This window comes from Aphanomyces invadans (genome assembly GCF_000520115.1).
Source record: "Aphanomyces invadans strain NJM9701 unplaced genomic scaffold supercont1.8, whole genome shotgun sequence".
In the NCBI taxonomy this organism is placed as follows: Eukaryota; Oomycota; class Saprolegniomycetes; order Saprolegniales; family Verrucalvaceae; genus Aphanomyces; species Aphanomyces invadans.
Window position 1 is genome coordinate 302,491 of NW_008580153.1, and position 22,689 is coordinate 325,179.

Below are 22,689 nucleotides of genomic sequence, written 5' to 3' on the forward strand. Positions count from 1 at the left end.
GATGTGATTTGTATGCAGAAGCAATTTATCCGGCAGGTATTATTGGTTGGCACGCGTTGAAATTGTCATCTCAGATGTCATCTCACATGGGATCTCACATCCGAATAAGATGAAGTCTGAGACTCTGTCTGAGGTATTTTTGGAAGGCTTCCAATGACACAGTAATATGGAACAGAGGAAGTACTTCGTTTTGACGAAATCATTTCCGAGACCCTTGTATGAAATCGAAGAGTTGTCGATGATTGGTTAGGGACTTTGTCTTAACGTCAGGGGTCTATTAGGGGGAAACACCCAACAAGGCCAAATTTATAGAGTTTTTGTGCAGCGTGTGAAAAATCGGTGAAAAATCTTATGAACAAATAATTCTCCATGTCACAAGGCGTCATTCGAACGCACATGCTTCACCAATGACGACGCAGTGAATATCCAATCGTTTTGCGAAAATAGCAACACTCACGACGCATGCGAGATCTCGTGGTTCCAACCCACGGCGACGGGCTTTCCAAAATCGATAAAACACTGGATGCTACTCAGCAGTCTGTCGTACACAGAGTCAAAATACATGAAAGTACACTGCTACAATTGACCAGGAAGATCGACTTGTTGAGCGCGCTGTACAGCAAACCGACGCCCGATCGTTGCGTGAACAAAACGTTTTGCACGACAACCGTGTGTCCTCCGCCGTATCAAACAAAACTCGACAACGAAGCAAGCCCCTCCTGTCCAAGAGGAACATGCAGTGGGGTCCAACTTGACAGAAAGGTTGATTCGACCGTCTATCTTGACCAAGAACAGCTACCGGAAAAGCGCATCCGGTTGGGGTCTACTTGACCTTGAAAGACGGCAATGCCCCCCCCTGCCATAAAAATCGATGCATTTTTCCCCCGTTGAAATGCTTGACCTCCCTCCCCCTCAGCATCGACCGTACTCGGATCGAGGATGCGTGGGAGAATGTGAAGCGCCGAGTTCGTTCCAACTTTGTAAAAGGATGGCGAGATCGGGTGGAGGAGATGAGGGGGAATATACCTGCCTCGTACGTGGAACACAAGACCTCTAGCATGGCCAAGCGATGGAACATGGTCCTTGCCAACACCAGGGTCGTGCAACATCGTACGAGTCTTTGAAAACTAGGACGATCGTGTTCGTGATGCTGTGGAGTCACGTCATTTTGCCCGACATAAAATAATTTGACTGGTATCACCTGAATATCCTCAGTCAAAAAAGTATTCATGTGATATCACGAACACGATCGTCTTAACCTGAATATCAGTCAAAAAAGTATTCATGTGATAACTTTGTCGAGCCCACAACAGCAACATACCAACCGCATGAAATCCACCTAGTTGACGAAGGGCAAGCGATGCAGACACTTTGGGTTGTCGTGCATGCACGAGGCCCACACGATGCTGTGACGTGAGGAGGTCGCAGTCGATTACCACCGCGGGACTCGGTCGGTATCGAAGATTCGCTTTGACGCATCGAATAATGCCTCGACCAGTCTCTGCCTTGGTGTCCTCGAACGGCCAATAGTCCTTACCAGCATGTGCCAAATTCATGTCAACGGTAGCCGCCGTCCTCTAGTACGCCGCATGCACTGCAGCATTCGCGCGGGAGAGTCTACTTTCATGGACACCATGTTTGGATGGACGTCGCGTGCTTGGAATGAAACAGTTGCGCCGTTTCGAGCAGTCCATGCCGCGCCATTTTCAAACACCAGACGGAATCGACGTGGCAGAGAGAGCGCGTTTGCATCTCCGCTGGACAGTTCCCTTTCATCTTTCGATCTCATCGAGAAGCCATGCCACTTCATCCGTCCCACGAACTCCCAAACGAAGTGTTGGAGATTACATTCGTCTACTTGGACAGTGCGGCGCTGGGTCAGCTGACAAAGACCTGCCGCGCCATCCGCCACATCTTGCAAACGTCTCGTGTGTGGAAGACGCAGCTCCACGCGCGCTTTGGTGTAGTCGTCGAAGCGTTCCCCGCCCAACCGAGTTGGTCGTGGCGCGCGATCTTCGCCAATCTGATGTGGGACGTATCGTCCCTCGGCCATGCGTTTTCGTCGCCGGAAGATGTGTTGTCTGTAGTGGACAAGCCGCCGCTGTACGCGATGGACGCGGCGGCCACGTCGATTCGCGTCGAGATATTGCTCATGGAAGGCCTGCGGCGGTTCCCTACAAGCGATTCCATGCTCACGTCGTACGCGGCGCTCGTGCGGCCCCCGATGTCCACCCCACTCGCCGTCTTTTAATGCTCTGGTGGAGCACTCAAGCAATTCAAAGGATTTTGCTTTTGCGGCATTACACGACTGCCTCGGACGAGTCGCTCACTTCCTCGAGGGTTTCCGGGTGAAAGTGGCACACGTCTTCAAAGATGAGTTCCTGCAGCTTCTTTCGGGTCAAGTCGCAATCTTCAAAGCTAAAGTCGAACGGTTTGTCGGCGGTGGTTTCGACCGACTTGTCGCGCACTTGGGCCAAATACGGATGCTCGAGCGCATCGTCAATCGTTATTCTCGTGCGTGGGTCGAATGCGAGCATCTTGTCCAACAAATCGAGGCAGAGGTCGGTCGCGCGCGGGTAAATGGAATTCAGTGGCAGCCGCGGTTTCTTGGGCTGCTTCAAAATGAATCGTTTCGCCTTGGGGTTGGTAATAAAGTCGAGCGAGGATTCTTCTGGCGACCCGACCACGTCCATGATGATTTTCAGTTGGTGCAGGTAGTCTTGACCAGGAAAAAGCGGTCGACGGCCGATCATTTCCGCCAAAATGCACCCGATCGCCCACACATCAACGGGTTTGTCGTACTTGGAGCTCAAGAGGAGCTCCGGCGCGCGGTACCATCGTGTCACGACGTACTCGGTGAGTCCAGAGTCAACGCCTTGGACGCCACGGGCCAAGCCAAAGTCGCAAAGTTTTACGTCACAGTCCGAGTTGACCAAAATGTTGCTCGGCTTGAGATCACGGTGAAGGACCTCGGCCGAGTGCACGTACTTGATGGCGACGAGCATTTGGTACAAAAAGTATTGCAAGTGGTCGTCCGTGATAGTTTGGTTGGAATGGATCACGCGGTGGAGGTCCGTTTCCATGAGGTCCGTCACGATATACACGTCGGTGAAGTCTCGAAGCGACGTCGGGCGAATGAGGTCGAGCAAGTTGACCAAGTACGGGTGGTTCAGGTGCATCATGAGGCGAATCTCGCGCAAGATCCGCTTCGCGTCCACGAGATCGTTGAATGCATTCGGCACATTCTTGATCGCAAGGGACTGGCCCGTCTCAGTGTCGCTCGCAGCAATAACACACCCGTATGCGCCTTGCCCGACGGCCTTGATCATCTGGTATCGCTTCGGGATGTCGAACGTGGTATTGCCGACGCGGAACGAGTGGTTGTCGCGGCGCGTGTCTCGGTACGATCGTTCCTTGGACAGAATGGTTTTGGTTGCCGAGTCGGCCAGCAGCGCCGACTCCTCGGCGGCAGACATGGCGGCCTGTTCATTTCCTTCGTTTTCTTCGAAAATGGTGTTGACCAGCGACGTCGTCGGTTCCGACTCGAAGCTGATGCTGAGCTGCACGCGGCCACACGAAAACTTGGTCTCGCTGGCACTGAGGAGCGTGTACCACTGCGGCACGGCCCCTCGGGCAATATCGGTGTGCACGACGCTTTCACGAACAGTGCGACTGCTGCTCGCGAGGGCCAGGAACGGTGCCAAGTTGACTTTGGCGACCCCAATGAGCTCTTCCTTGTCCGTGTCGTCGACTACTCCCCACGCTTCAATCAACATAAAGCATGGCTTGCCGCGGCTGAGGCCCTGGAATGGCAGTGAGTGCTGGGACGACCAGATCGGGTCCGGAAACGAGTCGAGGGTCGACAAGTCTGTTTTTGCCACACATTTCTGAGACGACTGAGGGGCGTACACGTTGGTCTTGCCATCCACGATCAAACGCATGCCGAGGAAGAGGCGGCGGCGAGTCGGCGGCACGGGAGATGTGGCCGAGTCGTCGGCGTCTTCGACGAGCCCACCCATTTGTTCGCCTCGAAGCACGTGCACGAGCACGGTGCCTGCCGGGTTGTCTTGGTTTGTATTTCCAACCACAGACGCAATTGGGAGACTCAAACTGGATGTGGCGTTGCAGCCAAACACGGCCGACGCCGCGACGGGATCCGCCGTGATGGTGAGGCTCTTGACGCGGCCGTCCGGCGCAAATTCGATCGTGTGCTGCCACTGCTGTGTAAACTTGCGGTTGTTGTGCTTGTTTTTCATCGTTTCACGGCCGGCGACGACCGCCGTCGATCCTTCGTGCGCTTGCGCAATGTCCGTGACAAAAAACGACGTGAACTCGACCGTCTCGTACAAGATCGAGAAGAAGTGGAGCACACCGTCCAGGCCGTGGTATTCACCCCAAAACGGCACGGTCGGAGCGTAGTTGGATGTGAGTACGACGTCGCGGCTGAGTTTGGGAAAGAATTGCGGGGACGACGAGTGCGAGATCAGGAGCTTCCGGAACGCGCTGTAGAAGCTACGGAGGTCGACTTGGGTCGGAGAGTAGTGGATTTGTACGTTCACATCAAACGTGGATGCGTTCGTGCTCGTCGTTGACGACGGCTGGTTCGGGTGGTGGACTCCTTCGTCGATCGCGGCCTGCATCATTTCGACCCACATGTCTTTCTCGAGCTCGGTCGTACAACACAAATGAAAGTGCTTGTGGCCCATCGTTTCGATGAGGAACCCGTGTGCTTTTCCGTAGTTCTCGGGCAAGACCCTCGTGATGATCATTCGGCCACGGAGGTTCTTGCCCGTGCGAGCTTCCTCCTTCGAGTTGTAGTACGTAAGGGACGCTCCATCCAAGACCAAGTATCGTTCTTCCCAACGCGGCAACCAGTCGCCCTTCTTCCGCACGTACCCTTCCCAATGCACTTCGTGGGTTGGTGGGGGAGGTCGAGAAGTTGCGCCTTTCAACGACGACGGCTGCGACCGGGACGCTTCAGACGACGCAACGCTGTCGCGCTCATCGTGACGGAGTGTCGACGTGTCGGCGCATTTTGTCGACACAACCGGGGCTGGTGGGGACAGGTGGTGTGCGGCCGCGTTGAGGCCACCACCGTTCAACGCCCCAAGCAGCATATCCTTCCCCTGCTCCGTGAGTTCCTTTGTCATCACAGTACCCAGCACACCACCATTGCTTACACTCGCGCGGCCACTGGAAGTGCTCATCTAGACACATTGTGAGCCCCATCGCGCCATCATCCATCACGATCAACCTTGAAGGGGACAGGGGCCGACGCCTTGTGTTAGTCCAACGACAGTAAAACGTGACGTCGGCTGCCTAAAATATCACGCGGCCCACATACTATTCTCAAGTGCAATTTAAAAACATCGACCAATTCGATGTTGGCGTGGAATAAAAAAGAGGTCCCCCGTTGACTTGATGTTTGTATGTCCTGATCTCGTAATTTTATCCGCAACGGTGACCGTGTTACGAACGTTACAACGAAACCACTCCACGGCGGATCTCGCCGTGCGTGAGGACGGCGGCGCACGACCGGTCGGGCTTTATGTCGAGGCCGACGATGCGATGTGTCCGTCCAAGAGCGCTGCAAAGTAGCCGTTCGGAATCGCACGAAGAGCCCGAGGGGTGTCGAATTCGACGACCTTGCCCTCGTCCAAGACGAGGACCCGATCCGAGTCGAGAATCGAGTGGAGGCGATGAGCAACTGTTAGTACCGTCGAGTCCTTGAAAGCTTGCGCCATCGTCTAGCTCCAGCACTTGCACGTTAAGCACCCACGAGGTCGCATGAACGTACCGTTTTGACCAGTTGCTCTGTCGTGTGATCGATCGCTGCCGTGGCTTCATCCACACACACAACCTTGGACTGCCGCACGAGTGCGCGGCATATACACAACAACTGAGCTTGACCTCGACTCAGCTTGGCCTCGTTGTTTTGCAGGGGCTCCATCAGCTGCAGAGGGAACATTTCAACAACTTCCTTCAAACAGCACTGGGACAGCGCCGTCCAAATCGCGGCATCGCTCATGGTGTCCATCGGGTCAATGTTGGCACGGACGCTTCCCTTAAACAGCATTGCGTCCTGCGGGATAAAGCATAGCGCCGATCGCAGTCGGGTCAAACTCATGGACGAGATGTCGATTCCATCGATCACGATGCGCCCGCCAAACGGCACCACGCGGAAGAGGCAATGGAGTAGCGTGCTCTTGCCCGCACCCGTGCGTCCGCAGATGCCAATCTTTTCCTTTGCGACAATGTGGCACGTCACACCGTGTAGCGCCGCGGGGAGGCCAGTCGGGGCGGCGGCATCCACCGGCTGGTTCAAGCCCGTCCACGCACCGGCACCGTACCGCACGGACACATTTGTGAGGGTGACGTGGCCTTGAGGTGGCCAATTCACGAGGTGGTCGTTCACGGAATGGCTGGCCCTTTGACCGGTTTCGCTGGACGATGGAGCATCCGCAGTTGGCGCGTCGCCGTCCTCCACCGGTACGTACGAGTACTCGAGGACTCGTTCGACGCTCACCATGTTTTGTTCGGTCGCGATGAAGCTACCAAGGATCGCGTTGAACTTGCCAACGATCGGGAGCGCGTAGATGAGCGTGAGGCCGAGGACGCCGGACGGCACGGGGTGGCCCAAATGGCACTGGATGGCAGCGTAAACCGCCACAAAGGTCGTGACTGCGACACCGAGGCTATCGAGACGCAGTCCAAACCACGCGCCAGTGCAGTTTCCGAGAAAGCTCACGCGTTGTGCTTGATAAAGTTGGTGAAGGTACACGCCGAACCACTTGGGCTCGCATCGGAGGCCGCGCAGAATCGGGAGGCCGTCCAGGGTTGCCTGGAACGTCATGACGAGCGGAGACTGGGCGACGGCATCGAGCCGGCGGAGGTGGCGCGATGTCGGTCGATACCACTTTTGCAGCACAAAATAAACGACAGTCAATGGTCCGAGAACAAAATAGACCGCTGGGTTCGTCGCAACCAAGATGACAAGTGTCCCGCACACGTCAGCAAAGTCCTTGATGAAGATGTTGAGGATAAATGGAAGGCTCTCGTCGACGCCGTAGGTGTCGCCGCTGAGGCGGTTCAGGATGCGGCCGAGTGGAGTGACGTCGAAGAAGCTCAGGGTCGCATGGAAGAGTCGATGGACGAGACGGGCGTACAGAGCTTTTGCTGCACGAAGGCCGCCGTAGGCAAAGAAGAAAGATCGCGCCGTCACGGCCACGATGTTGATCGCTGTGATCACAATCAGACCGTGGGCAAACGCGAGTGGCGCGATCGGGTGGTGCTCCGCCGACGTGTACAGAGCAATCCAGTAGTCCAAACCGTTGCGGGACACTTGCATGACAAGCACAGACAAGACGAGCATTCCCAAGACAACACCTCCCATCGAGTGCAAGTATCGCCACCACATCTATCCACATGCGCGTCTTCAGCACGAATTCTCGATCCAGGGGGCGTACCCAAGAGGCGACAACGCCGTCGTCGCGATGCTCTTCGACCGACGCGCTCCCGTGATGATCGGACGTCGCAAGATTGTCCCCTCGTCGAGTCCCGTCGCCACGTTGAGCGTCACCCTCGTTGTCGTTGCCAGTGCCCACTCCGCGAACGACTTGCGCCATTTGGTTGAATCGAGACGATTCCCGCGACGTCAAGTCTTCGTGCGTCCCCATTTCGACAACTCGGCCATGCTCCACGACGAGAATCGTGTACGATCGAGCAATGTTGTCGAGGAGATGGACGGCATGCGTGGCCATCACAACTGTTGCAGTGGGCGGAAGGACGGCGAAAGCATGTCGAAGCACATGCGATGCGGTCGCGACGTCCAAACTGCTCAATACATCATCCAGCAAGTACACGTCAGCGCGTTGATACAGCGCTCGGGCGAGGCCGAGACGCGCGCGCTGACCACCGCTCAAGTTGGCGCCTTGCTCGCTCAGAATCGTGCGGTCCCCATGGGGGTGGGCGCTCAGGTCTTGCTCCAGAGCGCACGCGGCAAGCACTTGACGATACAAATCCGGGTTCGCCAACGATGAAGATTGCTCGTTGTCTTCGGCGTCCAACGTGATGTTGTATCGAATGGTCGCTGGAAACAGCCACGGGACTTGTGGTGCGTACGACACGATCCCCGGCGACCCAATGTGCCGTCCTTGGAGTAGCGGCATTTCTCCAAGGAGCGCCAGGAGCATGGACGACTTGCCGCTGCCTGTGGCGCCAACTAGCACGTGCATGTGTGCCGGGTCCAACTGAAAGTGGTCCAGGTGGCATTTGAACGCGTGCTGGCTCATGTCGTGGTCAGTCAGCAGTGCTGTCGTCAGGGCATCTGTCTCAGGCTGGTTCTCCGGGGTTGGTTCCGTCCACGCAAACGTGCACTGGTGCCACAAGCACACGGACGACGGGCGCGGCGGCGGCTGGATGACGGGGGCGACTGGTGCAAAGAGATACTCGCGGATGCGAAGGGCCGACACGCGCGCTTCGAGAAAGCCGTTTACGATCCACGGAAAGTAATTCATCGGGTATATCAAGCGATCGAGGAGCGCAATCGCAACAAACGCGTTGGCCGCCGTGAGGTCGCGGCCAGAGTAAATCACGGCCAAGAACACGGACGACTGCACGATGACGGGAGTTGACGCCCAAAAGACGACGCACAACGCGTCCAGGTACTTGCGGGCGCCGAGTTGGCCCATTTCGAGCTGCCGGCTAATACGCATCTTGCCAACAAAATGATCGATCCAAGCCAGGAGCTAGTCCATTCGATTGAAATGGCGCAACAGGAAGCATCGCTGCGATGGCAAATATATATTACCTTGAGGACGCGAATGCCCTTGATCGTTTCACTTGTGAGCTCCACGCGCTCGTCTCGAAACTGCAGCATCTTTCGTGTGATCACTTGGAGTTGATTGCCTAGCCACGTCTGCAGCGGAAGCATGACGGCAAGGACGCCCAGGCCAGCCACGAACGCATACGAGACTTCTCGAGAAAGCAGAACCAGAGCAATCACGATCTATGACAATGGTGGGAAGCGGCATCAGTGAATGGCACCATGAAGTACAGAATGCGGCGCAGGCACAACCAGACGGGAACGACCTCAGGAACGAGTCCCAAGAACATGCACAGCCTCTGATGAAGTCGACAGTACCTCCAGGGGAATGAGCACCATGTCAAAAACGCTGCCTGGCATCCCAACGACGCGCCCCAAGTCGACCGAAATGTAGTTTGTGATTTTACCCATCCCAATCGCGCTCTTCTCGGCTAACGTTAGCTCCAACGTGCGACCATAAATTGCCGACATAAGCCCCGCTTTCACACGCAGGTCGAAACGTGCCCATGCAAGTCCTACGCCCCTTCCATTCCACAAGTGTTTCGTTGGATAGAAGCCAAGCGTACCATACTGTGAGCCGGAGAAGGCCGAAAGCACAGCTTGGAGACTTATGAGGCCAGCCAGGATGAAACCCGTAGTGGACAACGACGGGCTCTCGGCACTGCTGGACCACTCGAGGAATTCCTACCAACGACAACTGGTCAAACAACCATGGAAGAAAGTCATCGGCCCGGACTTTGATCAAAAATGGACTCGTCAGCGACAGAAGCTTGTTGCAGGCCGACCACAGACCAAATCCAACGACTTCGCAGCCGTACAGCCGCATGGTGAGGCGCAGGAACGAAGGATTGGGCTGTCGGCGCTCTTGCAATAGTGCCGTGTGAAACATGTGGCTGGCCGTGCGATCTGCAGCTGGGAGAGGCGGCACGTCCGTCATTTCGAATCGGCGCTGCAATCCCAACGAAATGAACGGCGACACCCATGCATAGACGAGTCGGGAGAGCAGAGACGACTGATCGAGGGGACTGAATGACCTGTCCGAGTCGCAGCGATGCGTTATCGATGGGGCGAGTGCCAGCAAGGCCAGTACGGCCGTAAATGCACTGATAAAGCACACCAGGCATGACGAGATTGTTGAAGTGTCAAGTTTGAACAGGGCGAGGCTCGCAACACCATGCAGGATAAGCCCAATCCGCACAGCTATGGTTTCTCCAAGATGGGGGTTCCGCGCAAGGAGCACAGCGTAACTTGTCCACATAAGCGTTCGAATGGTAGAACCCAATGCCTACGACGATGACCGTTGAGTTGCGCATTCAAGCTTTGTTCGAGGAACCTCGGAAGGTGTCATGGCTCGGGCGTTCGTCAATGCTCTGACGAGGATGAATGCAATATGAAAGAACACCAATGCAATCGCTGCAATGTACTTCACGGCCGGGCACGGTCGTGTCGGAGGCTTTTGTGCGGTCCATGGAGGTCGTTCCAGCAACACATGCACGCGGCGCATCAAGACCAACAAGAACACGAAGCTTGCACCTGGTGACAAGTTCTTAAGAGTTGTCGACGCCATCATAACAGCAGGGAGCTTGCTAGCGTACCATCACAAGCTAGCGCGATGGAGCAGTCCATTTCAGCGCAGTACTTGGGCCAAACTTCACGGACTGCCATCGCCTTCGCCGCCGTGCCCAAATTGTTCTCGTGACATTCGTGACGTCGACAGATCTTGTCCGGTTAAATCTCCGGATAATGATGTGGAGAAATGACCTTTCAAGACCTGAACAACGTAGACGGCATGGCGAGGAAGGACTCCTGCGGGGCTCAATTTTTGCGGACACCGAGATAGCAGAGGGTGGAGGGGCTTTCCGTGTTCAGGACAGACTATCCTTGCCCTCGACATGTTGGAGCGTTCGTGAGAATGAATTGGTTTCTTGTGTTATCTACGGACATCCGTCTCCTCCAGCTAAGGCGAGGCAGTTGGTGGAAGGGAAGATGGACAGGAGATTCGATGTGACGGCGACGATCAAGCACACAAGCGCTGCACCTAACACGGCCATGGCAATGGCTGGCTGGGAGCCACCGTATCGCTTCAACGCTTGCATAGCTGCCTTTTGCGGAGGTAGGAGGACCAGGAAGCATAGCCCAAAGAGTCGCATGCCGTACGAAATCAAGTACGTGTACGTCACTTGCCAGCGCACGTCGGTGGTGTCGGCGTCCGCGTCCTGGGGGGTCACATGGAAGTGCGAGTCGACCCAGCTGTACCACAACGGGGTGATCGAGTCCATGACGTTGTAAATGGTCGTGATGAGTCCAAACACCGCGCCTAGGCGAATCGTCACAAAGGTCGAAGATCGGTGGCGCGCGCACCTTCGTTGCCCATGTCAGCAATTTCTACGGTGGAGAAGAACGTCATGATGAACCTACAACCATATGAGAGCCACCTTCCAACATAGCAAGGCAGCGCGCACCTCACAGCGCCAGGGATCGAATTGACCAAGTACATGGCGCTGTAAAGCCACTCGTCGCGCTCGACATCCCACACAACCATGACCATGCCCAGTGCGTCAATCACGATAAACATGACAGTCGTGATGATCATCGTGGTCCGCCAGTTCCAGTTGACGCCCCACCGCGCAATGCACACGAGGGTGGTTCCCCACAAAAGGCAGCTCACAACGAACGAAACGCTGTCACACAGCGGCGTCACTTTTGCCCACACGTATGTCACGGGGCCCTCTGCAGTCGTCCCAAAGGACGAAAAGAGTTCGGACAGCAAGGTGTACAAGCAAATCTGCCACAACACCCGCTTCGTCGCAAGCTCATACAGCCCTACCATCGCAGCCCCATGTCAATTACGAGTCCATGGCGATAGACATTTACCTTGGAGGTACACGCGAATCGGGATGCCGGTCTCGCGGTATTCGTGGATCCAAAAGTACGTGTTTACGAGCGCGATGCCGCTCGGGACGCTCAGCAGCACAAACACAACGTTTGGTGGGATCTCAAACGAAAACGTCCCTTGGTACGACGGTCCGTTCAGAAAGAAGCGCGTGACGGAGAGCGCGATGGCGCTGGCGAATTGCCGGATGGCGTAGACCGCGCACTGCGTCTGGCCTCGTGTTTCGATGGGCTCCCGTCGAGCGTACTGGACGACAAGTGCATCCGACGCACACACAGTCATGACATAGCCAAAGCTCAGGACCATCGACATGACGAGGAACGGAAGGCCGCGAGAGGGCGCGGCCAGGTCAAAGTATTCCGCAACGTCGGCCGGGTCGAGTGAATCCAAGGGGACCTTGCACAGCTCGGGGTTGCCGCAGTACGGCGGGCCAATTGGCATACACGCCATCACGACCGTACACACAAACGTGATGGTCCACCCGATGAACATGTAGCTCTTGCGGCGAAAGCCAAAGATCGGGACGCAGTCTGACACCATCCCGAAGAAGACTTTAAAGTACCAGCCAAAGTAGACCACGACGTAGTACATTTGCACCTGGGTCGGGTCGACATGGAGGTATACCGAGTAGATCGGGGCTGCGATATCTTCAATGACACGATAGAGGAGTCCGATGGCGCTGTACTGAACAACGAGTCCGAGGGCTTCCAGTGAACACAGGGCAAGGGGGCCACCTGGCGCAAGCGCCGTGTCTTCGTCGGTGGGAGATGCTACTCCACCGTACAAGTCGACATCATCCAAGGTCGTGCTGTGGCGCACTTCCATAGCATTGTATTTCTTCACAGGCGGGAACTCCATCGCCCTCGATATTCGTCCAACCTTCCTCTGAATGCGCACTGCCTCCCCATCCGCTTTCCCGTGAAGCATGAAACGGCGAGCGCCTCTTGGACAAGTTCGAATTTGAACAATGTAAATATTCGAGCAATGGCGGTAGTTATTGTGTCTTTGCGACGGTCGCGGTGGAAAATGTGATTTTCGTCGCATCGCTGCCATCCAACACAACGGCTTGCCCCATTTGAGCAGCTTCCTTCGCCTGCTCGGCCAATTGCTGCAACCGCTTGAGTTCGGCCCGCTCCGCCGCGATCTGCTCTTCACGGCGCTTTTCTTCCGCCGTGCGCATCTTTGTTTTCGAGATGATCTTCCAGATCAAATCGGCCACAAACTGCGGTAGCCACACGCTGTCACAAAACTAGGCAAACCGACCGACGTGTGAGAGTGCTCAACAAGCAAGGAACACGTACTTTGTTCAGAGCCGCAAGGCACTCTGTGTGCTGGCGCACCCCAGCCCACTCGAGCGGATTCAGATTCGCCTACGTGGTCTTTTTCGTCAGCACCAACTCGGATGTTCAGCAGGCGATACGTCGTAGTCTGTGATGAGGAGGTCCTTGAGGTCGCCTGCCCGAAGCAGCGCCATGGCAGCGTCTGTGTGTCCCGCCCAACACGCCAGATGCCTACGACACGACATTCGTCCACTATACATTTGTCCAAACGAGGGGCGCAAGGGCCTACAACGGAATGCTGCCATTCTACGATCGCTGAGCGCCATCCACTCCTCCAATTTCCAGTAACGTACATCATCTCGCTTGTAAACATCGGCTCCGCATCCAACCAAGAACTCGATCGCTTGGGCTGCGCCGCCTTTTGCTGCCCTACTCGAACGACCGGACTGAGCTTGAAGAGCTCACACACGTTGTACCAGTGCAACGGAGTCTGGTGAAACTACAACTCCCCTCTGTCAGGTCTCCACAAACGAGATGCTTCAAGTACCATCCACGGATCCATCGTTGTGTGCACCGACACACCTTCCATTTGGACCAAGTGCTGGAGGCGAATCAAGTCGTCCTTGATCGCCGCCCAAAAGATGTCGCTGCACACTACATACCTCTTCAGGCACAACGACGTCCGCGCAGTGCAGATAAACCTGCTTCGGCCTCGGCGCAAGCATATTTATCCATCGGCGTCTTGACTTTTCGCGGCTCCGTCCAAATGCGCACCTGGACAGGGGCCTTTCGCGCAATCGCGCGCAGCTTCTTCATGTTCAATGCGATCATGTCTCGCTCCTTCTTGAACAGACCATCGCGTGGAGGAGACCCTCCCTCCCTCGTCGTCATCGACTTTCGCCTGGTTCGACTGGGCTTCTCTGATGGTGGCTTCTCGTTCGCACCAGTCCTTTTCTCTATCCCTCGGTCGATCCCACGCGAATGTTTCGCCGCCTGCCTCGAACTTTCTTACTATGGTCAGACTCCCAGTGGATTCGAACCTTGTTGCGGGACCGGTTGTTGTCGGGATTGGCATCTTCATGGTCTGGTGCTGAGTTTATAGGGAGGTCGTCATGAATGGGATGGACAGGTTCGAAGACAGGGGAAATGCCAGAGTCTTGTGGGGACTCATCAACATCAGCGTCATCCTCGTCACAGCCATTATTATCGACAGCACCGTAGTCCAGGCCATCATGGCCAGGCTCTTCTTCCAACGCTGCCAAGGCGTCGCTGCCTCCTTCGTCGTCGTCGTCACTTTTGCCAGATTCGGCTTCGTCGTCCGATGTCCACGGGACATCGCTTGGTCCATCGACTTCGACCTAGGAATGTTGCTGAGCGCAACGTTCGACCGACTCGTTCACGAACATCGGATTTCTCTCCAGCTAACACAGCATTCTCCACGTCGTCGGGACTCAAACGCCCGACTGCGCCGTCCCCCGAGTTGCTCATGGAATCGTGGTGTTCCAGTGGAGATGACATTGAAACCGTCGAGTGCGAAGAAAACGTCGCGATTCATCCCGTTGCACCTCGGGTCTCCACGGCCGTCGGCACGTTTTTCCCTCCGTCCGCGGGAGTGCGACGCGAAATCTGTGAACGGCGTAGCGCCTTCATCTTGCATCCAAGAAACCAAAGCTCGCAGAGGCGCTGGCATGTCTTGGTGCTTTGTTCGGATGCATGACGGAAGAAGATTTTTCAATAAACTCGACTTTCGTCAATGCTCTCGACGCGTGATGTCGATCTCGTACACCTTGACAATCGTGTCGAACGGGTCCACGATCGTCAAGAGCGCGTGGTCGACGTGAATGCCAAACGAGTCGAGGTGGTGGCGCCGGCATGCCATGATACACTCGGCGGCTACCTTGCGGTTCAACTACCTGGACGCGCTACCGTCGCTCTCTCGGGCAGTCGTCATGTAATGTAAGCAAATCCAGCGGTCGGGTGTGATCCTCTGGATTAGACAATCAAGGCACATTTGGCCAAGTACATTTTCTTGCTCACGTCGTCAATCGTGAAGATTTCCATATCGAGACCCCACGACCATCCAACGTTTGGTCCAGACAATTAGAGGCATGTGCAACAGGGCCATGCAGTCGCGTTCGCCACGTTGGCGTTTCGCGGGTGCATAACGCCGTCGGGAATGCCGCACGATGACGATGCGTTCGTTCTGTGGCGACAATGAGTTTCACGCGACATCGTTGTGAGCGAGAATTCCGTCGGACGTCAACTGAATCAAGTGGAGGTAGTGACCCAGTCACCGAGGCGTTGGGGTAGCTACATTGCTTCGAGAATACACGAATGCGTGAGAGTAGTCAGTTGTCTGGTTCGCACGAGGCAGAGCGCAACCTTGACGACGATTGCGTCCGTGTTCATGACTGTATCATCAAGTACATGGTCCAAAGGAAGGTCATTCGAGCGACGGGGTCTACTGGCAGCCGGTGGTGCGACTCACGTCCAAGTGCATCTCCTCCGCGAGCTTGGGTCGTTTCGTCTCGGTCCTTCTCTTGCCGTCATGCTGTTGTGGTGTTACACAACTTTTCAAAGCTTATCCGGATACGAGCAGATGTCACTATGTATGGTCACTATTTTCACTCCCACGGACGAGTGACACCGAGCTTAAGTCATCGATCGAGGAGACGCTCCAAGTAGGCTTATTGGAAGCGCTGGAGCTGTGAGTGCTTCGAAGGAGCCCGCGTCGATGACAGAATGGACCCCCCCGGCAGATACACCACAGAACGATTTGAATGTCGAGTTGTTACACGAGATGGCGTCGGTCAGTGGCGGAGAGGTTTCGATCAAGCCGAGAAAATGGGGAGGCATGCATCATGTCGAGCTTCAATCGGTGAAGGAGTACGAGTCAAACACGGTGAGCTTGGTGTCTGAAGGATCGACGACGGACAAGAGCGTGTGGTCGATGTGGATGCTGAGGGAGTGGAGGTTGTTGCGGTAGCACGCCATCATATACTCGGCAAACGCCATGTGGTGCGCAACCTTGGGCGTGGTGTCCGTGACATCGTTGTCACTCAAGTCGAGCGCGTCTAGTGCGGGGATGTCTCGACTCGATCTGCACGACAAAGTTCCTTTGGCAAAGTACTTGACAGTGCACTCGTTCTCTCCCGCTTTCGATATAACGAGCCTACAACATATTTCCGTCAAGGTCCAACTCCGATGTGCTTCAAACGCACCAGGCCGTCTCATGGGCCACGTAGGCGTTTGGGGGATACGGGAACAATTCGTCACCCACGACAGACTGCAACACGATCACGACTTGGCCCGGTTTGTCAAATCGCTTGCACACGACTTGGTTGTGCACCGTGTGGGTTTCAAACTGAATCAAGTGGCGGTAGTACACTGTCTTGTCGTCGACGCGTTGAATCAACTAACACGTCCGCGATTGAGTTCGCGCTGTCAAGGGTACGGATGGTGGCCCACATCACCTTCATCACCGTCGTCTGCATCTTGATGTCCATGTTTAAAAAGTACATGGTCCAAAGGATGGATGTGCACTGGGCGAAGTTTACGCTCAGCGTCCGGCACATGACGCAATCAAACCCAATCGCATGCGCCACTTCGTCGTAGTCGACGTTGATCTGGAGGATCGATTCAGACGAGTCGATGAGGCGCTTTGCGATAAAGTGGGTTTCCCACTTGGGGTACTCTGCGTCCACGATCGCGTGCAGCTTTGTCAATCGAGTCATGGGATCTGCTGGCAACGTGTGGTACTGACTCACGACCAAATACACCTCCTCCGCGAGCTTGGGTCGTTTCGTCACGAGCTTGACGAGGGTTTCAACGATCTTGAGCTGGCTTTCCACGGCAGCCTTGAGTTTGTGGTTTTCTTGCTCGACAGCAGCTCGTTCGACGGCCTGGCGGCGAGACCGTCTTTCCCACTCGCTGACTGAAGCCGGGTCGGGCACTTTTACCTGAAGTGCTTGAAGCTGATGGGTGTACTCGGCGACCTGGTTCTTCAAGTACGCGAGTTCGTCCATGGCACGCTTTCGAATTCGTTTTCGCTTTGGCGCACTCATGAGGATGTCAGTGTCATGCAGTGGTGCCGACTCGTCGGAGGTCAAGGACTCGCTGTCTACCTTTCCCGTCAAGACGAGTTCGTCGTCGGGCGTCGCCATGGAACCTTATCGCAAAATACCAAAAACGTGTGCCGTGTGTTCTTGGAAAGTCGAAAAACCATGAAAAATACGAAAATTTACGCAGAATCGCAAGTCCGCACGCCATGTATTCAAAAGTGTTCTCGCTGTCCGCGGGATGGACGATGACTTCCTGGCGGCGTGCCTCGATGAACTGAACCACACCGACGATTCTGTGGAGTATGACCTTCCCGACGAAGACATTGCGTCTCTAATGGAGGTTTTGCACTCTTCGGACTCGGGACTTGACGACACGTCACTTGCAACATCGAAGAAGAAGCGCAATCGAAAGCGTGCTGCCCACGAGATCATTTACTTGCGTGACAAGGTTGTGGAGTACACGCGGCAGCTACGAGACTTGCAGAATCGATTGATACCACATACAGAAGAATCGTTGTTGTGGCACGAACGTTCGTTGCGCCAAGCGAGTGCACGCAGAGCCGCCGAGGATGAAAACCAAGCGTTGAAAGACATGCTGCAACGCCAAGTTCAGCTCGCAGAATCGCTCATGAAGATTGTGAGCAAACGACCCCGAGTGGCCGAAATGACGTACTTGAACAAGTGGAAGCAGTCCCAGACGATCGGAATCGACCCCATCGAGCGTCGAACGACGTTCCACGCCCTTCTTGACGCGCACTACAATCGTCTGGAGAGTGTCTTCATCGCCCAGCGCCTCTACGACTCGTCGTCCAGCGAACGTATCAACAAGACCGAAGTCGCATACGACGATCATTCGCGCGAAATTGTGTTTGACTTCACCGCCAAAGAGACCGCGAACGTCGACTACCTCATGTTCTCCAATGCAATCTGGGACGTCTACGGCTCGACTTACGAGACCCCTTTCGAAGTGTCGCAGGTACTTTCGCCTTTTCATATCCCGTTTGAATGCTGCTTTGTAGCCATTGGAAAGGTTTGGCGAGGATGCATGCATGGTCAAGATGGTGCTCAAGTTGAAGAAGTATGATCTAGACGTCCACCAGCACATGGGTTGCAAGCGGTATCTCGAGCACAATCGTGTTGTGATGGTGTTTGACTCGATCTTGAACGACCAAGCGCACCCGTACCCTGCGAGTGTGTACGTCGCACGAGAGACCTCCTGGTACTTGTCCAACGACTGCGACACCATGTAACTCGCACACACAGGTTGACAATCACCAAGATGGGCAAGAACCGGTGCTCGATGGTGTACTACTCACACGGCAAGCTGCCATGCAAGTCGACTGAAGGACCAAACGATGAAGCGATTCACACGATGGCGTTTGCAGAACACATGATGGACTGCTACAAGCGCAGCATCGACATGCTCGGCCAGTATCTGCACGACCAACTCGACCTGTCGAAAACAAATGACGACGAGATGGAACGTCGTCTAGCGTAGTGCACTCCGCATTGGCTACACGACCTGTCGTGTGCACTCGATCATGGCCGTGGATTTGCGTGCCGTGAGCTGCTCGAGTCAGAAACGAGTAGTGGCGCGGGTATGTAGTTGATCACTTCAAAAATGTCATGCTGGCAGCAGAATTCCATCCTGTTGACGGCGACAAGGGTGCCGAGTAATGCACACAATTCACGACGTCGCTCTCTGTCCATCACGAAACCTCCAACGACCTGAGCTCGACAGACTGATCGCCATGATTCTCCTGTGCATCGGTGCGCACGACCCGGTTTCTACTGTGACGCAGTGATGAGATGCCACAACGTGATGCATATCTCTCTGTCAACTTTTAATAGATCTTCTTCGACTCGACCGACACCGCACGGTCAACACAGATTGTCTGCTGGTACGGGTTGTAGCGGGCATAGAACGGCTTCTTCATGTCCTCCGTGAACTCGCGCATGCGAGCTTTGGCGTCCGCGAGGCTGTCAGCGACGTAGTAGATGGGCTGGTACGTCGTGATAGGGTACTTTTGCTTGGCAGCTTCAAACGGGTTCCACGGGCGGTACTCGGGGAACGCGTCTTCGCCGCCGGCAGGTCGAGTCGGCGAGCACGCGTATTCGAGTTCGCCAAAGCTCGACAAGAGACCAGCACCGTACGCCTACACACGACATCGCATGACCCACGACCGGCGCTCCAACGAGAGAGGCTTGGACGCACCTTCTTTTCACCGTTCTGCATGCACACACCAAATTCAACCGAGAACCAGTAGCACGTCGCCAGGCGTTCAATTTCTTCGTCCGACGCTCCGAGCGACGCCAAGCCGATTTCATGCGAAAAGTCGGCAAAGTCCGGGTCCTACACGAATATCAGCGGAATGCGAGAGAGAGCTTCCAGCGCGTACGGCAAACATGGGCGCGTGGCCCATTAATTCATGGCAAATGTCGGGTTCGGGCGTGTACAAAGGTACAGAGTGGTGGCGAAGGTACTACATCGCACAATCAAGACTCAATTGAGTGATCACCAATCGGGAAGACATCACTCGAGAAGGATGGCAGTCGGGATCAGACTGCATCGATCGCGACATGCGTCGTCGGGAAGGACGCTCACCTGGGTTGAAAAGAACACGCGGAACGCGAGCCCGTTCAGGAAATCGCGCGCCGAGAGCAGACCGGCCACGGGACGCAACGTGAACCCTACCACACAGCGTTTGGCCAACGATGGCGACCTCCATCGACGACGCACCTGTGCACTCCTTAAGAAAATCGGAAATGTCTTGGGCCTGCGGAATGTTGTCGCGGCTGTACCCGCAGTTGGTTTCCAAGAGCGGTAAAATGTACTTGAACTCGTCGCAGGCGTACTTTGCCCACATGTCCTCCATGCGGTCGTACACGACTCCCCACGTCTTGACCTACCACGAACGACACGATATCGTCACGCCGTGTCGAGATGCCCATGCCTACCTCATCTGGGGTGTAGTCAATGCGAGGAATCGACTGGCCTTGGCGGAAGTTGACAGCAATTTCGGTCAGTTGGTCGCGGCGGGCGCGGTACACGGGGTCCTATCGACGTTGCTTGCATGACACACGGTGGTCATGTCCTAGTTCGATGAAAAGGACATACCGAAAAGCCAGGATGGTCCGACTGCAATTCTTCGCCAGCGTTCAACGTCTGCCGGCGCGTGAGTTCCGTCAACAGAGACGACCCAAGCGAATACGTGGCGTTATTACCTTGACCGTCATGTCCAAGTCGTTAATTTTGCGAGGAAACCACGGCACTGTGGAAGCGATAACATGACGATGTCGACCCACAACATGGTAGAAGACCAACCTTTTTTGTCGTTGAGCACCATGATCTTGCTGCAGTGGCGCCTGAGGTCCTCCAGCAACAAGTCCACGGCAGGCTCACCCGGTCGTCCGTCAAAGTCAATGAAAAAGGCGTAGTCGTGGGCTGGTCCCTTGGTTGGTCGGGACTCAATGTGCACCATGTTTACGTCGTGCTTCCAGAAGAACTTGAGCACTTCTTGAAGCGATCCAGGACCGTCGTTTGTCTCGAGGAGCAATGACGTCTTGGGCTTTTCCAACCCTCGGGCTACCGCAGGTTGAGAGTACGCGCGGACGAATAGTGCGGCGGGCGACACAGTGTGAGGCTTGAATGGGGACGACAACACACGTGGCATAATCTTGCTGCGGACGATAGACGGTAATGTGGCCGTAGTCAAGCGGGACGTTTGGCGGAGAACACGAGCGCTCTTGGCAGCCGAGATCAGCCGGGCGGTGGTCGTGTGGAGCGCCATCCTACTTGCGTATTGCGGTGGGGATAGAAATATGCACAATGGCCGTCGGGAATCCATGTTCAAGTGCAGGAAACTTCCATCGATTGGATTGGCTGCAATCGTCATGTGTCAATTATTTATAGCCAATGAAATACCACGATGCAACGGATGAATCTCCCACTTGCAGTTGCGATCGCTGGGTAACTTAACCCAGTCGCGGGAACCTTGGTGCTTTGACGACACGTCTACACTTCCACCCCAGACTCGTTTGCAGGGGAGGGAAGGTGCCCGAGGATGTGTCGCCGTCGTGGTTGGGGTCCCAACTCGTCCATCCACGTGGCCTCCGCGCGCGACACCATCGTGGGTCGGTCGCATTACTCACCCCAACTTGCTCATTGCGAGCTTTCTGGCCGCACCCAGACCGCTCCATCCATCCGGTGCCCACCCAAACCCAACGCTTTGTGACATGTAGAGGGTGAACTGCAGGGTCAAAATCTCCACCCGCCCTGTTCGCGCCCCGTGGTTAGACGCCACGACCAACCTTGACTCGTTTGGTTGAGGCATCCAGTCATCCTGTCCTGTCCACACCATGCTGCCGTGGGTGCGTGGATTTGCCGATGTCGCAGCAGTTGGGACACCCTGCCGACGAATTCGCGGACAATCGTCACGATTCTTGTCGTGCACGACGTTGGCCGGTGTACACACGCAAATGCGCAAACGGCACCACGAGTTGCTTTTTTTTTTCACCATTCCATCATGGTGGTGCGGTCATGCTACTGTGTCCAACAATGTATCTTTGGCTTGCAACGTTGCGGTTGGTCGGGGCAACTTTTCGCCAACTGCCCCGAGTCGTCTTTCGCAACGACGCACAGTGTCGAGTCATAGAAACAGCACAACCGTAGTCCCGCAGCGATTGAACACATGCCACTGCTCCGCCAAATGTTTCCGCCACATTGGCTTACCCATGAGCACGACTCGAACCATACCTCGCCAGCGGCCCGGCTTGCATCCGCCCACCTTTTCGATCAACCTCGCCTACGTTGTGTTCGGCTACCTCTGAATTTTAATACATCTCCCTGCATAACCTGATTGAGAAAAGCTAGACAAATTCGCGTATCCGTCGAAGTTGGACGGAACTTGCAAGCGGCTGACAAGGGCATGGGAGCGATGGACGACAACACTGAGGACGCGGACGACGCGTGCTGCATGTCGAGGCAGCGTGTGGGCTTGCAAATATTGGACCAGGGAATGCAATTTACCTCCTTGATGGACGGATTTGTGCGAGACATATAGGACGAACCTCGTCGTGCGATGATCCAAGCGTCGGGAATGCAATCAGGGGTATGGATATCCCATCCTTTCACGCTGCATACGTGAATCAATCGCTTCGACTTCTTAGGAGGGAGCTCGACTGCGCATGTGCATGTGATACAACCAACGTCGTTCTTATAGATTCTGGCGTCGTCCATCCATGTAGGCGTTGCATTGCATGGCCGCCACCACCACCAACAAAATGACATTACATCATCACACATACACGTTCGACAGCTTGTGCCTCTTGGTCACGTTTGTCGATGTCGCAATAGTCGTACGCCTCGTCAAGATCCGGCGACTCTGGCATGGCCTCTACGACATAATCGAACAAGGACAATTCAGGTGAGTGTGCACGCAATGTAGCCGCGTCCGAATCGTCCAGGTCGTCCGTGGCGCTATCGTAGTCGTCTTCGTCAGCCCACTCTGCCCGCGCATACTCGGATCGCCATTTGACCCGGTGGCTTTTGTTCTGTCCGATCGTGTCCCAGCAGCAATTGTTCAGACCGGACCAAGTCTCCCACACCCGACGATTTCGTTGAACAACGCG

General features: G+C 55.4%; 9 protein-coding genes across 15 annotated transcripts; 3 read left to right on the forward strand and 6 right to left on the reverse strand.

The window, feature by feature from the left end:
• Positions 1-1,717: 1,717 nt before the first annotated feature.
• H310_04843 (CMGC/MAPK protein kinase) lies at positions 1,718-5,295 on the reverse strand. The gene is made up of 2 exons (XM_008869359.1): positions 5,255-5,295; positions 1,718-5,207 (listed from the first exon to the last, which is right to left on the reverse strand). Exon 2 carries the CDS (start codon positions 5,205-5,207, stop codon positions 2,301-2,303), a length of 2,907 nt encoding a protein of 968 aa, XP_008867581.1. The 5' UTR covers positions 5,255-5,295; the 3' UTR covers positions 1,718-2,300.
• On the forward strand, positions 1,799-2,251 carry H310_04844 (hypothetical protein; the record flags this gene model as incomplete). Its single annotated transcript, XM_008869360.1, has 1 exon — positions 1,799-2,251. One exon carries the CDS (start codon positions 1,799-1,801, stop codon positions 2,249-2,251), a length of 453 nt encoding a protein of 150 aa, XP_008867582.1.
• A 154-nt stretch (positions 5,296-5,449) lies between the features above and the next one.
• On the reverse strand, positions 5,450-10,512 carry H310_04845 (hypothetical protein). The gene is made up of 9 exons (XM_008869361.1): positions 10,420-10,512; positions 10,158-10,357; positions 9,561-10,109; positions 9,391-9,508; positions 9,143-9,339; positions 8,810-9,007; positions 7,467-8,747; positions 5,798-7,417; positions 5,450-5,747 (listed from the first exon to the last, which is right to left on the reverse strand). The coding sequence occupies exons 1-9, from the start codon at positions 10,487-10,489 to the stop codon at positions 5,547-5,549; spliced, it is 4,434 nt and encodes a 1,477-aa protein (XP_008867583.1). The 5' UTR covers positions 10,490-10,512; the 3' UTR covers positions 5,450-5,546.
• Positions 10,513-10,676: 164 nt separating this feature from the next.
• H310_04846 (hypothetical protein) lies at positions 10,677-12,670 on the reverse strand. Its single transcript, XM_008869362.1, has 4 exons — positions 11,699-12,670; positions 11,287-11,647; positions 11,186-11,238; positions 10,677-11,141 (listed from the first exon to the last, which is right to left on the reverse strand). The coding sequence occupies exons 1-4, from the start codon at positions 12,642-12,644 to the stop codon at positions 10,759-10,761; spliced, it is 1,743 nt and encodes a 580-aa protein (XP_008867584.1). The 5' UTR covers positions 12,645-12,670; the 3' UTR covers positions 10,677-10,758.
• H310_04847 (hypothetical protein) lies at positions 12,627-14,543 on the reverse strand. Of its 6 annotated transcripts, XM_008869364.1 has the most exons (10): positions 14,402-14,543; positions 14,038-14,355; positions 13,699-13,990; positions 13,545-13,651; positions 13,474-13,496; positions 13,351-13,426; positions 13,287-13,303; positions 13,138-13,228; positions 13,019-13,087; positions 12,627-12,966 (listed from the first exon to the last, which is right to left on the reverse strand). In XM_008869364.1, exons 1-10 carry the CDS (start codon positions 14,513-14,515, stop codon positions 12,712-12,714), a joined length of 1,362 nt encoding a protein of 453 aa, XP_008867586.1. In that variant the 5' UTR covers positions 14,516-14,543; the 3' UTR covers positions 12,627-12,711. The 6 variants fall into 6 exon arrangements, with proteins under 6 accessions (XP_008867586.1, XP_008867589.1, XP_008867590.1 ...); XM_008869367.1 differs by having other exon boundaries at positions 12,627-13,087; XM_008869368.1 differs by having other exon boundaries at positions 12,627-13,228.
• A 1,194-nt stretch (positions 14,544-15,737) lies between these two features.
• On the reverse strand, positions 15,738-17,195 carry H310_04848. Of its 2 annotated transcripts, XM_008869369.1 has the most exons (3): positions 16,471-17,195; positions 16,219-16,412; positions 15,738-16,169 (listed from the first exon to the last, which is right to left on the reverse strand). In XM_008869369.1, exons 1-3 carry the CDS (start codon positions 17,158-17,160, stop codon positions 15,869-15,871), a joined length of 1,185 nt encoding a protein of 394 aa, XP_008867591.1. In that variant the 5' UTR covers positions 17,161-17,195; the 3' UTR covers positions 15,738-15,868. The 2 variants fall into 2 exon arrangements, with proteins under 2 accessions (XP_008867591.1, XP_008867592.1); XM_008869370.1 differs by having other exon boundaries at positions 15,738-16,412.
• A 74-nt stretch (positions 17,196-17,269) lies between these two features.
• On the forward strand, positions 17,270-18,822 carry H310_04849 (hypothetical protein). The gene is made up of 3 exons (XM_008869371.1): positions 17,270-18,034; positions 18,078-18,277; positions 18,322-18,822. The coding sequence occupies exons 1-3, from the start codon at positions 17,297-17,299 to the stop codon at positions 18,554-18,556; spliced, it is 1,173 nt and encodes a 390-aa protein (XP_008867593.1). The 5' UTR covers positions 17,270-17,296; the 3' UTR covers positions 18,557-18,822.
• A 22-nt stretch (positions 18,823-18,844) lies between these two features.
• Positions 18,845-20,879, reverse strand: H310_04850 (hypothetical protein). The gene is made up of 9 exons (XM_008869372.1): positions 20,384-20,879; positions 20,284-20,330; positions 20,177-20,224; positions 20,017-20,115; positions 19,799-19,964; positions 19,664-19,749; positions 19,458-19,541; positions 19,274-19,411; positions 18,845-19,214 (listed from the first exon to the last, which is right to left on the reverse strand). The coding sequence occupies exons 1-9, from the start codon at positions 20,847-20,849 to the stop codon at positions 18,903-18,905; spliced, it is 1,446 nt and encodes a 481-aa protein (XP_008867594.1). The 5' UTR covers positions 20,850-20,879; the 3' UTR covers positions 18,845-18,902.
• Positions 20,880-22,139: 1,260 nt separating this feature from the next.
• Positions 22,140-22,681, forward strand: H310_04851 (hypothetical protein; the record flags this gene model as incomplete). The annotated part of the gene is made up of 3 exons (XM_008869373.1): positions 22,140-22,169; positions 22,281-22,484; positions 22,547-22,681. 3 exons carry the CDS (start codon positions 22,140-22,142, stop codon positions 22,679-22,681), a joined length of 369 nt encoding a protein of 122 aa, XP_008867595.1.
• Between the last annotated feature and the right edge of the window lie 8 nt (positions 22,682-22,689).

Coding starts and splice junctions, on each gene's coding strand:
- H310_04843 (XM_008869359.1), bottom strand. CDS start 5,207: ATGAGCACTTCCAGTGGCCGCGCGAGTGTAAGCAATGGTGGTGTGCTG.
- H310_04845 (XM_008869361.1), bottom strand. CDS start 10,489: ATGGCAGTCCGTGAAGTTTGGCCCAAGTACTGCGCTGAAATGGACTGC. Junction 10,358..10,419: donor CATCGCGCTAGCTTGTGATG/GTACGCTAGCAA, acceptor ACTTGTCACCAG/GTGCAAGCTTCGTGTTCTTG. Junction 10,110..10,157: donor GAGCCATGACACCTTCCGAG/GTTCCTCGAACA, acceptor TCATCGTCGTAG/GCATTGGGTTCTACCATTCG.
- H310_04846 (XM_008869362.1), bottom strand. CDS start 12,644: ATGCTTCACGGGAAAGCGGATGGGGAGGCAGTGCGCATTCAGAGGAAG. Junction 11,648..11,698: donor GATTCGCGTGTACCTCCAAG/GTAAATGTCTAT, acceptor CTGCGATGGTAG/GGCTGTATGAGCTTGCGACG. Junction 11,239..11,286: donor TCGATCCCTGGCGCTGTGAG/GTGCGCGCTGCC, acceptor ATATGGTTGTAG/GTTCATCATGACGTTCTTCT.
- H310_04847 (XM_008869363.1), bottom strand. CDS start 14,515: ATGTCATCTCCACTGGAACACCACGATTCCATGAGCAACTCGGGGGAC. Junction 13,652..13,698: donor TTGCGCCGAGGCCGAAGCAG/GTTTATCTGCAC, acceptor AGAGGTATGTAG/TGTGCAGCGACATCTTTTGG. Junction 13,088..13,137: donor TCCTCATCACAGACTACGAC/GTATCGCCTGCT, acceptor AAGACCACGTAG/GCGAATCTGAATCCGCTCGA.
- H310_04848 (XM_008869369.1), bottom strand. CDS start 17,160: ATGGCGACGCCCGACGACGAACTCGTCTTGACGGGAAAGGTAGACAGC. Junction 16,413..16,470: donor TGCAGACGACGGTGATGAAG/GTGATGTGGGCC, acceptor CGGACGTGTTAG/TTGATTCAACGCGTCGACGA. Junction 16,170..16,218: donor GTGGCCCATGAGACGGCCTG/GTGCGTTTGAAG, acceptor AATATGTTGTAG/GCTCGTTATATCGAAAGCGG.
- H310_04849 (XM_008869371.1), top strand. CDS start 17,297: ATGGACGATGACTTCCTGGCGGCGTGCCTCGATGAACTGAACCACACC. Junction 18,035..18,077: donor CCCCTTTCGAAGTGTCGCAG/GTACTTTCGCCT, acceptor GCTGCTTTGTAG/CCATTGGAAAGGTTTGGCGA. Junction 18,278..18,321: donor GTCGCACGAGAGACCTCCTG/GTACTTGTCCAA, acceptor TCGCACACACAG/GTTGACAATCACCAAGATGG.
- H310_04850 (XM_008869372.1), bottom strand. CDS start 20,849: ATGGCGCTCCACACGACCACCGCCCGGCTGATCTCGGCTGCCAAGAGC. Junction 20,116..20,176: donor CGGACCATCCTGGCTTTTCG/GTATGTCCTTTT, acceptor CAACGTCGATAG/GACCCCGTGTACCGCGCCCG. Junction 19,965..20,016: donor TTGACTACACCCCAGATGAG/GTAGGCATGGGC, acceptor CGTTCGTGGTAG/GTCAAGACGTGGGGAGTCGT.